The sequence below is a fragment of the Rhinoderma darwinii genome, chromosome 8 (genome assembly GCF_050947455.1).
Source record: "Rhinoderma darwinii isolate aRhiDar2 chromosome 8, aRhiDar2.hap1, whole genome shotgun sequence".
NCBI classification, from domain to species: Eukaryota; Metazoa; Chordata; class Amphibia; order Anura; family Rhinodermatidae; genus Rhinoderma; species Rhinoderma darwinii.
This window is the reverse complement of record NC_134694.1, coordinates 31,367,891-31,380,968: the sequence shown is the minus strand read 5'-3', so window position 1 is coordinate 31,380,968 and position 13,078 is coordinate 31,367,891. Positions and strand designations below refer to the sequence as shown.

The 13,078-nt window shown below is 45.0% G+C and overlaps 1 protein-coding gene across 1 annotated transcript in view; it reads right to left on the bottom strand.

Moving 5' to 3' along the window:
• AIFM1 (apoptosis inducing factor mitochondria associated 1) overlaps positions 1-13,078 on the bottom strand; it is a 38,909-nt gene that overhangs the window by 25,198 nt on the left and 633 nt on the right. Inside the window, exon 2 of the mRNA XM_075835560.1 lies at positions 9,212-9,351. Within this exon, the coding sequence (XP_075691675.1) occupies positions 9,212-9,351 (140 nt within the window). The remainder of the gene's footprint in view (positions 1-9,211; positions 9,352-13,078) is intronic.

Below are 13,078 nucleotides of genomic sequence, written 5' to 3'. Positions count from 1 at the left end.
ATAAAAACAACTTTAAAACAAAAATATTTTTGTTTTAGGTTGCAATTTAACCCCTTAGGGCAGGGGTCTCAAACTCGGCCGGGTTAGTGGGCCACATATAGAAAAAATCTGAAGTTGTCGGGCCGCATTACTTTCAAATTTGATACAATACAAAATTATTGTTAATCAACTAGCTATTTGAACTACTAGAACACTACATTACTATAATAATAGCGCTAGGTTTAACATTTTAGATATTTCTCCACGTGCTTATTTCAACAATCCAGTTTTCCAGTTTAAGTGTCGCTAAATGCAGTCCAGCGGCTCAGTAGGCAGTGTTTGGCAGACACACGTGTCAAGATTGGGAAGCCCCTTTTTAGATAGTGCCACCGTGCCCTCTGTGGATGCTGCCACAGTGCCCTCTGTGGATAATGCAACACACCCCTAGATAATGCCACAGTGCCCTCCGCAGATGCTGCCACAGTGCCCTCCGCAGATGCTGCCACACACCCCTAGATAATGCCACAGTGCCCTCCGCAGATGCTGCCACAGTGCCCTCCGCAGATGCTGCCACAGTGCCCTCCGCAGATGCTGCCACACACACCCCAAGTAGATAGCTCCATTGGGGCTCACTCTAGGAGTGGAATCCCCAACCAGAGCGTTGCCGACGCTTTGGATGGGGGAGTCCTCTACTGTTGGAGCCCCTGACGTCACTGTCCATATACAGTGACGTCAGGGGATTCTCCTGGACCGGAATGTGATATCAGGGGCAACCCCAGAGTCCCGAAGCAGAGCACTAGTATAGGATCTGCGCAGGAACTCTGGGGAAACCATTAACATCAGTGTCCATATATGGACAGTGATGTCAGGGGCTTGCCCAGAGCTGCAGTCCCGGAGCAGAGCCGCTTCTAGCACTCTGCCTGGGATTCCAGCTCTGCTCCTGACATCACTGTCCATATATGGACATGGATGTCAGGGGCAACCTCAGAGCTGGAGTCCCGGGCAGAGCGCTAGAAGGCTCTTCCTGGGACTCCAGCTGTACTCCTGACATCACTGGGACTCCTGCTCTGGGGAAGCCCCTGACATCACTGTCGATGTATGGACAGCGATGTCAGAGGCTTCCCCAGAGTCCCAGAGCAGAGACTATACTAGCGCTCTGCCCGGGACTCCAGCTATGGGGAAGCCCCAGAAATCGCTGTCCATTTGTAGACAGCGATGTCAGAAGAGTCCACAGAGTCCCGGAGCAGAGACTATACTAGCGCTCTGCCCGGGACTCCGCTCTGGGGAAGAGCCTGACACACTGTCCATATATGGACAGCGATGTCAGGGAATTCAACAGAGTCCCGGAGCAGAGCCTATACTAGCGCTCTGCCCGGGACTCCGCTCTGGGGAAGCCCCAGACATCATGTGCCTAAACATGGACACCGATGTCAGTGAATTCCACAGAGTCCCGGAGAAGAGCCTACACTAGCGCTCTGCACGGGACTCCGGCTCTGGGGAAGCCCCTGACATCGCTGTTCATATGTGGACAGCGATGTCAGGGAATTCTAGAGTCCCGGAGCAGAGTCTGTACTAGCGGCTTTATGTCCCGCGGGCCGCAGATGACAGCCCCAAGGCTTTTTTTTCACCTCTCTCTTCAACGGAAGGATGGAATAACCGCGTTTTTGACAAAAAACCCGTCAAAAACCGCAGCAAAAAAGCGTTTATTTCCATCTCACATTGATTTCGATGGACTTTTTGAGGCGGAAAACGCCTGAAGATAGGGCATGTGGGTTTTTTTTTGCTCACGGTAAAAAAACTCCTCCACCTCCCATTGAAGTCAATTTCGGCCGTTTTTTTGGCAGCGGTTTTGGTGTCAACAGGGCCTTAGGATATGTTCAGACTGAGTATTTTGCAGGCAGAAAATTCTGCCTCAAAATTCCGTTTGGAATTTGGATTTTGATCTGCCTAACTTCTATTATGACCTTTTTGGGGGCAATGGAAAAAAATAGCAATATCAGCGTTCTGGACTACATTTTTTTTATGGCGTTCACCTTGCGGTTTAAATTACATGTTAACTTTATTGTTTTGTTCATTACGGTTGCTGCAATACCATATGTGTACTTTTATTTCTTTTTTACTAAATAAAACCACTTTTTATGGAAAAAAAAGTTATTTTTTACTGTAATCTTTATTAATATTTATTTCACATTAATTACCGTATTTTTCGGACTATAAGACGCACCCAGGTTTTAGACAACAGAAAATAGGGGGAAAAAATTTATATTTTACTACTTTTACAAAGAAAAAGTGATTTGTTAACAAACAAAAAAAAATGTTGTTTCAGTTTCACCACAATCTGAGAGCCGTAACTTTTAAATGTTTTCATCAATTGAGCGGTGTAAGGGTTTATTTTTTGCGGGACGCGCTGAAGGTTTTTATTTGCACAAACTATTTTTTGATCATTTTTATTAGCGCTGTGGTGACCAAAAAACAACGATTCGGTTTTCTTTTTAAGCCGTTCACCGAGCGAGTCAAATAATACAATATTGTAATAGTTCTGACTTTTACGGACGCAGAGATACCAATTTTTTTTTTTTTTATAATACACTGCAATACATGGATGAGTTACAGAAACAGCGTAATTCGCCCAGCTACGCCGTTTCCGTAACTCCCATAGTAGTGAATGGCAGTTACAGAAGAAGTGTAGCATGCTACTCTGTTTCCGTAACTACTATTCAGTTCTATGGGAGTTCCGGAAACAGCGTACCCCAGCGAGTTACGCGGTTTCCGTAACTCGACCAGGTGCGCTGTTTTCGTAGCTACCAAGTTCCGGTAACAGCGTAGCTCGCAATGCTACGCGGTTTCCATAACTCCCCGTCACTTCTATGGGAGTCACGGAAACAGCGTAGGTCAGCGAGCACTCGGCTGTTTCCGTAACTCCTGACCACCTAACCAGGAAGTGGCCGGGAGACAGGGGAGCCGAGTAAGTTTAGGGGCCCCGTTCTAGAGATAGAATATATATGCTGCGTATATGTCATAAATGTCCTTCATGGGAAAACCCTATAAATGCTGCGGTCACTATTGTTGACCGCATTTAACTAGTTAAACGGCCAGGAACAGCGTGATCGCTTTTCCTGGCCGTTAGAGCAGCGTGTTAGCTATAAAACATAGCTGACACCTGCAGTGTATGGAGCAGGCTCAGCGCGTGAGCCCGCTCCGCTCCACACATCAACCCCTTCCCTGCTCCATGTAGTGCCAGAACGTCATGGGTCGGGAAGGGGTTAAGTAAGGAAGCGGTCAGGGGGCCCGGCGCAGACGGGTCCCTTGACTGCCGACTATAAGACGCAGGGACTTTTTAACAAGATTTATTCTTGCTAAAAACTGCGTCTTATAGTCCAAAAAAAATACGGTACTTGTTTTTTTAGTCCCACTAGGGGACTTCACTATACGATCTTTTGATCGCAGATATGATTTGGTATAATGCGTATACCAAGGCATTATTGCCAGTCAGTGTAAATCTGACAGGCAATGTATTAGGACCTGCCTCTGGCATGGCCTAATAGGCATATAGCCAGGGGGCCTTTATTAGGCCCCCGGCTGCCATGACACCCCATCAGAGGCTCGCTAATGCATTTGCAGGCTGCCGATGGGTGACAGAGGGAGTTCCCTCCCTCTATAAATGATTTAAATGCCACGGTCGCTAATGACTACAGTATTTAACGGGTTAAACGGCCACACTCAAAGTAAACTTGGATCGCTACCGTTGTTACTGATGACAGCCAAGCACCCATTCCAGCATGAACGGACACCCGTGCAGGACTTAGACTAGGCTGCATTGAAAAGGCGGCGGTCTAGCCGAAGGCCCCTTCGTGACGGCCGTGAAAAGGCTTATTGGAGGTCACTAACGGGTCAAGAGCCGTAACTTTTTTTATTTTTCCGTCTATGTAGCCATATGAGGCTTGATTTTTTGCAAGCCAAGATGTACTTTCTACCATTTTGGGGTACATGGGACTTAAAAATTAACTTTTATTTTGATTTTTGGAGGGAGGGGGTATGAAAAAATAGCAATTTTGTGGTTACTCTTTATGTCGTTCACCTTATGGTTTAAATAATGTGTTAACTTTATTGTTATTATAGTTGCGATACTCTACATATGTTTTTTGTTTTTACATTTTTCCAAAGTGAAACCACTAGTCAGGATTGAAGGAAAGATATATGGCAGTAAATACAGGGCAATTTTGAGGGGGAAAAAAAAAAAACTTGTTTTAGTTTGCCAGAGATAGAGACTGGGACAGAACTGCATCTTCCAGCAGGACAATGACACTAAACATACTGCTGAAGATACACTGGAGTGGTTTATGGGGAATCATTTAAATGTATTGGAATGGCCGAGTCAAACCCCAGACCTCAATCCAATTGTGAATCTGTGACTTGGCTTGAAGACTGCTGAACAACAACGCAACCCATCTAACCTAAAGGACTTGGAGCAGTTTTACCTGGAAAAATGGGTAAAATCTGAGCGTCTGGATGTGATAACCTATTACGAGACATACCCCAAGAGACTCATCTGTAGCGCAGCAAAAGGTGGCGCCACAAAGTATTAACTTTAAGGGGGTGAGTACTTATGCATGTTCAAGTTCTCCGTTTTTTTTGTCTTATTTACTGCTTGTGCCACAGTAAATAAAATATTTTGCACCCTCAAAGTGGTAGGCATGTTGTGTAAATCAAATTCTGCAAATGCCCCAAAATCTATTTTAATTCAATGTTGTAATGCAATAGAAAAGAAAAAACTCCAAGGGTATGAGTAATTTCGCAGGGCGCTGTACTTCTCACACAGTGCTGTAAATGTACAGTGCAGGGATGGCGCAGTCACAAGAGCTGTGCCCCAGTCATCAGCAGCGGGTGACAGCGGTGTTATAACCGTCGGCTGGGATTGGAGATAAACGTTTTTATTAGGCACAAAAAAAAGAGAAACCAGCCCTCACACGGCTATGTCGACAGTCTTAGGATATGTTACCACAGACAGGAGACACTGCAGATTTTCTGCCACAGAAAATCTCCCAAAAAATCCAAAAACTGGTAAATCTGTCTCAGAAATCTGCAGCAAATAGAGTTATTTTGCTGTGCATTTTTCCAAAGCAGTTTCACCTGCGGATTCATGGTACTTTTACACGGGCCAATTTTGGCTGGTGCAACGAACGCCGACCGACAAGATGGCTCATTGATCGGCGCTCGTTTGCTCCCTTCACAAGGAGCTATTTATGGGGACAAGCGCTCGTTTCTCCGATCGCTCGTCCCCATACGTTATCATCATGTCGGCAGCGCGTCTCCCTGTTTACACATGGAGATTTTGCACATTTAAAACTATACGATCAGCTGATGAACGAGCATCGGGTAATCATTGTTCTGTTTACACAGGGCAATTATCGGGAATAAGCGTTCTTTGAATGCTCGTTTGCCCGATAATTGACCAGCGTAAAAGGGCCTTTTGTGTCAAACATCGATCATAGGAAACTTTACAGGCACCTGCACATTTGCCAGCGTGTTTTACTGCGCTTCCGCTGCACAAAACTTACCTTGTGTATTTTAGTGCGAAACGTATGCTCCTCATTGAAGTCTATGTGTCAAACCTCTCCGCACAGAATACGTGGCATAGATGGACCTGAAATTTGCTCCGCAGAACACTTTCCTCACGACTTTTCCGCAACGTGTGGCTGAGAATTGCAGTCTTATTTAAATTGCTGCTACTGTAAATGCTGCGTAATTCCCGCACAGAATTCCGTTGCGGAAATTTCACCGCGTTTATGCTATGTGGGAACCCGGCCTTGGAGTATGTTCACATGCAGCATTTTATAGGTATTTTAAGGCTGCATGCACATTCAGGAGATCTGTTCTCCCATCCTCCATCATTTGCAGTCTTAGTGCATTGGTTCAGAAATAATAATCAAACTATCGGTAAAGTAATCGATGTAAGAAAAAGATCAGACCGCTAGTACATAGATTCTCTGTCACTTGGGGGGAGTTCACACAGAGTTTTTTGACGAGTTTGACGTGAAAAGCGCGGTCGGAAAACGCGCCCAAAAACGCCTCCCATTGATTTCAATGGGAGGCGGAGGTTTTTTTTTCTCCCGCGAGTGGAAAATCCATCTCGCGGGAAAAAGAAGGGACATGCCCTATCTTTGGGCGTTTACGCCTCTGACCTCCCATTGACATCGATGGGAGGCAGAGAAAGCGTATTTCGCTGCGTTTTTTTGCCCGCAGCTCTCAATGGCCTCGGCGTGCAGGCAGAGCAAAATCTGCCTTAAAATTCCAAACTGAATTTTGAGGTGGATTTTCCGCCTGCAAAAAACTCAGTGTGAACCTGGCCTTAATGTGTTTACTAACAAAAAAAGATCTCAAACCTCCAGGAGACCATACCATGCTGCGCGGGCCCACTTGCCATGTATTACCTAGTATGTGGCATACGGAGGGTGAACTTATAAGAGTAAGAAGTAACGTGCTTACAAAAACCATTTGCAGGGAAGGCGCTACGGTTTAAGAAGTTATGAGCACCTCTATTACAGGTCATAAGATTATTTATTTAAAGCGGTCCGCCAGCTCCTTACGCTGCCCTGTCTGAGGTCTGCCACTTATTCGTTACTGTGCAGCAGTTTGAGAACTTACAAGTAAGGCTCTGTTTTTGCGTACGTTTCACGTTTACGTCTGGAGAAGCTCCCAATGTATACATTAAACGTAGTCTGTGACGGATACCTATCACCTATAGACTGTAATGGTATCCGTTTAACAGATACGTCATGAAAAGGGGTCATGGACGTTCATGAAGTATTCGTTAGACAGATACCATTATAGTCCATTGGTGACAGATACCACTGTTGGGCATCAGTTTAACACATCCATCGCGAATAGGCTAGAATGGGATCTAGTGGATACGTCATAAAAAAAATATTGAAAAGCTTTTGACATTCGTTTAACGGATGCCTGCGACACATGCCATACAGTGGCATCCTATACCCATAGGCTCCTATGTTTAAAAAAATTTGTATGTTAAACATATATGTTTTTCAATACACTCTGTGGGATAGAATAGAATAATCTACTACGCTATTCCAAACCTTTTTTTTGTGGTATACTGATGTATAGCGGCCAGGCGAGGCCAAAAGAAAACTCTTTTGGCCTCCGCCTGACAATGGAGCTTTCCTGACATTCAAGCTATACGTATGGCAAAAACGTGATGTGAACATAGCCTTATATTTTGCTACACGAGGCCAGATCTGCAGCCAAGGTGTCCAATGATATTCATTATATGAACGCTCCCCCAGCCGCTGATTGACACATTTTTCCCTATTACTGTGTGTAGGGAGAAATCGGCAGCATAAGGAGCTGACAAATACGCTTTTATTCCAGGGCACTGTACATACGAGAAAAGGGTTTAAAGAGTAACTAAACTTTTGATATGTCAGAGACACATCAGAAGTTTTGATCGGTGGGGTCTGTGTGCGGAGACCCACACCATTGCTGAAACAAAGGGGCAGAAGCGCTCACACGGTTACCGTGTTGTATTGCAATGTAAATTTATGAAAACTTGTGAAGGCTCCTCTGTAAATGAATTAACAGAAGTACCATACGTATATGTCAACCATATAATATATAAGGCAACCCTAGCAATAAATTCTAATTACATTGTTAATACTCTGCTGATGAAAAAAACACATGTAGTTGCATTTCAATGTAGGTTTCATTTTATACACACACACACACACACACACACACACACACACACACACACACACACAACTTTTAAATGGCTCGAGGTAGAGGGTTGAAATTTGGTGGGATTTAATGGGGTCATAAAGTCTACCAGTTAACGCCTAAAAATAAAACACCCCCACCCCCTTGGGGGCGATGGGGTGGGCAGGGGCAGCACAATCTTAAAAAGCTCTTTTCAATATGAAAACAATGCCACAATCGATTTTAAGATAGGATTTTTTTTTTCCGCTGAGATATTTAACTTTAGAGTTATCATCTTCATTATCGGCTACCGCCGGTGTTAGCATTACCCAAAATGTACCGGGCGGGTAAAATCCAAAATGTGTGTGGCTGAGAACTTGGCCTGAGGAAGACGCTTGTTCGGCGTTGAAACGCGTAGCCACTCATTGAAATAAAATTTCTCGTATCTCGTATACCATACCCTGGACTTTGTTCTTATCAATTCCACCACGCAGCAGCGCCCTCAGAAAGATCCACATTTTCTCCTCCCTTTCTCTTCGGGTGTGAACTTGGGAATGTCACATCAAGGTGACTTTAAATTATTATTACAATCGGCCTCGGCGATACAAAATGGACCTGGTCTACGATTGTAACAGGATTTCATGTGTACACATTTCGGTAGTTGCTTGTGAATTTCAGAGAGCGCTAATTCGGAGAGTCATTTTCATTTTTGTACATTTCTACTGTCAGACCACAAAATGTTGACCGAAACGGGAAGGATCACTTTATTGATGATGAGAGGGTATGGCGAAGATTCTCCTATCTCAAAACCGATTGGGGCATTGTTTTCGTATACATAAAAAAGAGCTTTCAAATGAGCCCCCACACGACCCCCCCCCCCCCGTGCCATTTTAGATTTTGCTGCCCCTGCCCACCCCACCGCCCCCAAGGGGGTGTTTTTTTTTTTGGGCGTTAACTGGTAGATTTTATGACCCCATTAAATCCCACCAAATTTCAACCCTCTACCTCGAGCCGTTCAAAAGTTATGAGGGTATTCCGGAACTTTTGGTGGGCACTGTAGAAAGAATCAATGTGAAAGGATCATTGACAAGTCAGATTGTGTATTACTACTGTGCTGCTAAACACCATGACAATTCCCAATAATAGATAGAAGTGCAGCACAACTCCTAAAAATAGCTTAAAAGGGGTTTTCCCATAATCATTACTTATCACCTATCCACAGGATAGATGATAAATATCTGACCACTGGGACCCCCACCGATCACGTGAACTGGCTTACTTTGCCGTTCCTGGGAGCACCATATGAATTGGGCGGTGGTCGAGGATGTGCACCACCGCTCCATTCCTGTGGCGATCACAGGAACGGCCAAGTAAGTCCATTCTCGTAATCAGTGGGGGTCCCAGCGGTCAGACCACCACCGATCGAATACTTCTCACCTATCCTCTGGATAGGTGATAAATAATGATTATGGGAAAAACCCCTTTAAAGGAGTTGTACCAGAATCAAAAATTCTATACTTACGTAGACTCCACCTCCTATTGCAGTGACTCCAACAAATAATCCATAAACAGCACCACCACCAGGGGACGGAACGTTTGAGAGGCTACCGGAATTTCTGAATACTTGATTATAGGGTGAGGTAAAGCGCTGTAACAAACAGTCTGTAATGAGAGGTGACAAATTAGAAGAATGAAGGCCGAAAGTGAAGTTCTCTCATTCTGCAACATTTCCTGACAATAAGTGGCCACAATGTCCTGCATGTTTAGATGTTCTGCTTTCTTTCAATATTCTTGCAATTCAGTTACGATACTTGTAGTCCCAGCTCTCACTTTATGATGTCAAGCATTTCTCATCGATGCCGGTGAAATTACCTCCCTATCTGTGACACATGGAGATTTAAAGGGGCTGTGTCACAATAGACATTTATGGAATAACCACAGGATAGGCCATAAATGTCTGATAGATGCAGATCCCACCTCTCTCCCCAACAGGGGTCTTCCGACCGCCCCTGACAATTCGGCCACTAACCGCCACATCTAGGCAGAGCATGGACAGGACGGGAATCCAGAAACCGCCGAGCGCACACTGTATACATAGCTCCTATAGCTCCTATAGATGTGAACGGGAATTACGAAAACAGCTACGTAAGATACCCGGTTTCCGTTTCTTAGAGGGATATGCCATAAATGTTTGTGGTAACAACCTCTTTAAAGGCCAGAAACAACTTTGATATAGAAAAATATTATTTTTTTTCACATAGGTTAAAGAGGCTCTGTCACCACATTATAAGTGCCCTATCTCCTACATAAGGAGATCGGCGCTATAATGTAGGTGACAGTAATGCTTTTTATTTAAAGAGGCTCTGTCACCAGATTATCAAATCCCTATCTCCTATTGAATGTGAGTGGCGCTGCAATGTAGATAACAGTAAAGCTTTTTTTTTTTTTAAACGATCATCCATGGGTGAATTGCGGCCCCATTCATTCCTATGGGTCCATGCACACGACCGTGGTTTCCACAGTCCGTGCATAGCCCAGGAGCCTGGACCGCAGAAAGAACGGACATGTCCAGGCTCATAGGAAATAATGAACGCTGCCATGTGCACGGCCCGCGGGTGTCACTCCGCGGCTGGCCGACACGAAAATCACGGCACTGTACATGGCTACGGTCATGTGCATGAGGCCTTAATATACTGGCATATATCTATACACCAGAACATTAGCCTGTGTAGTGTACGAATAGTATGCAGGCAGTTGTTAGGGCCTACCTAAGTATGGTTAGACGGCACTGGGTCCCCCTTCTCATTTTGCCTTTGAATTCCGCAATCAGCTTTGATGGCGGCATTCAAGGGGGTAACAGCGGAGATCAGAGGTTTCTCTGACCTCTGCCGTTAGAGCGTGGCTGTAGTTGTGTTTTACAGCCACTGTCCCGCTACTTTGAGCGATCATGCTCGTCATGATGCGTAACATCCAGCCACTCATGACGAACATAGACGTTAACAAGTTAATGTGAATAACGCCAGGAAGAGCGTTCCTCTCTCTTCCTGTGATGCGGCCGGCACCGCACTAACAAGCACAAAAACAGAACATTGCGGGCGCTGTGCGGTGCACGTGTCATGTTCTCTGTGGTACTAGCGACTAAATTCATGTGTTTCAATACTAAGCTGTGCAGCCACACGGCGTAGCGTTGAAACACATAAATTCATGGTATTGAACCGTTTGCCCCCGAACAGTATTGAAACCGCATCGAAAATTGGATGCATCGTGCAACCCTTCGGGTCAGTTCACCTGTTGCGTAAATACTGCGGATTCTCATTGCGGAAAATTCGCTGCAAATAAGAGTAGCAGCAAAGTGGATGAGCTAAAACAAATCTCATCCACACGCAGCGTAAATACTGGGTGGGAAAAACACCTGATTTAGGGTATGTTCACACAGGGCATTTACACTGTGGATTTTCTGTCTGGATTAGTGGGCAGAAAACTGACAGCGTATTACAGTGGCAGCAAAGTGGATGAGATTTTGACAAATCTGATTCATCTGATTCTGTATTAAGGGGATGATGCTGCACACCGGGTGGCTGGTATCGTGCACGCAAACTGCTCGACGTCAGATGGTTGCCACACAAATAGGGTGCCACACAAATAGCATTGCCATCTTTTCCACCCAAAAATATTGGGCAGGTTCATGGTGTATTTACACGTTTTAGGTTTGTGGCGTATATCGCAGGAATTTTGCATAAAACCCTTATGTGTAAATAGACGTCATCATGGTTAAAAAGTGGGTGTGGTTTTGTGGGCGCGACTTTACGCTCAGTAAATTGCCACACTTGTCTGGGAGCCTCAGACAGAAAATGAGTCCGTGTAAGGATCTGTTCACGCTGCGTTCACAGACTCTGTCGGAGCTAGACCTCAAACGTATGCTGCTGTATAGTCATACGTCACCCATAGGCTCCCATTGTACATAAAAATATATATATCACACAGCATATTTTTTTTTTACAGGATACCTCTGTATGGAATCGCGAAGTAGAGTACGCCATTCCATTCGGCGAAATAGAAGGTATACCGACATATACCAGGCTGATGCCGAAAGGACACTCTTTTGCGTCTGTCGGATAAATGGGGCTTATGAATATATTCAATGGACGCTGCAAACAGTGTGAATGGGCCCAAAAGCTGTGCATATTAAGTTATTTGGCCTGCGTTTAATGTATACACCAGGATAAGCTCCCGACGTATATGTTAAAAGTAGGCTGTGACAGAAGGCGTTTGTCACCATAGGGTTTAATCCAACACGTTAAAAATATACATCATGAACGCTCATGACCCTGTTCATTATGTAGATGTTAAATGGAAACCACGATAGTCATTGTGTGACGGATGCCACGATTTAAAGGGGTTTTACCATAATCAATATTTATCACCTATCCACAGGTAGGGGCTTCCGACCGCTGGGCAGCCCCGTAGAAATGAATGGAGCGGTGGCCAAGCATGCGTAGGACGGAAAAGTAAGGCCGTTCTCAGGATCGGTGGGAGTCCCAGCGGTCAGACTCCCACCGATCAAAAAATGATCACCTATTCTGTGGATAGGTGATAAATATTGATTATGGTAAAATCCCTTTAAGCAACAATTTAACGCATACGTCGCCCATATAATTGTATCTAATTAACGTGTACATCATGCAAGGCTATTGATACACCCATGACATATACGTGATATATAGCTGCAACGTGTGCCATACAGTGGCATACATCACCCATAGATTTAACATGGGGGTTAAATAAAATAAAAAATTTTGCAGGGCTGTTCGGGATGGAGAAGCACAGTCTACTAGGTCACTTGATCCTTTATAAGAAGTTTACTGACATATACCAGCCCGACAGCGGCCAAAACGAGTCTTTTGGCCACCATCAGGCTAATGGAGCCCAATGGACACATGTAGCGTGTACGTCAGGAGCTTTCCCGACCTACACGCTAAACGTAGGGACAAAATGCAGTGTGAATAAGCCCTAACTCTTAGTATACTCCTCCAACCGCAACTCTTGACTTTCACAGCAACGTCCGGCCGCTGAATGCGAGCGACTCTGATCACTGCAATCTCATGCTGGCGCCAATCTTACGCTTCAACTAGTCCGAACGCCACTGAAGTACCAAATAAGTAACCCGACTGCACGTGCACTTTTTATTATGGGAAAATATTTTCTATTGCTGGTAAAATTATTCTTTAAATTGGCCTCCCAGCGTGATTACGGGCTAGTGCGCTGGCCTACTGGCACCCCTACATACCGGGGCGGCATACAGTGGCGTACAGCTTGTGCCTATGGCTCCACTGTCAGAAGCAGCAAGGACCCTATGTGCCTGACATCTTGTGTCTGCATGATGCCTTAC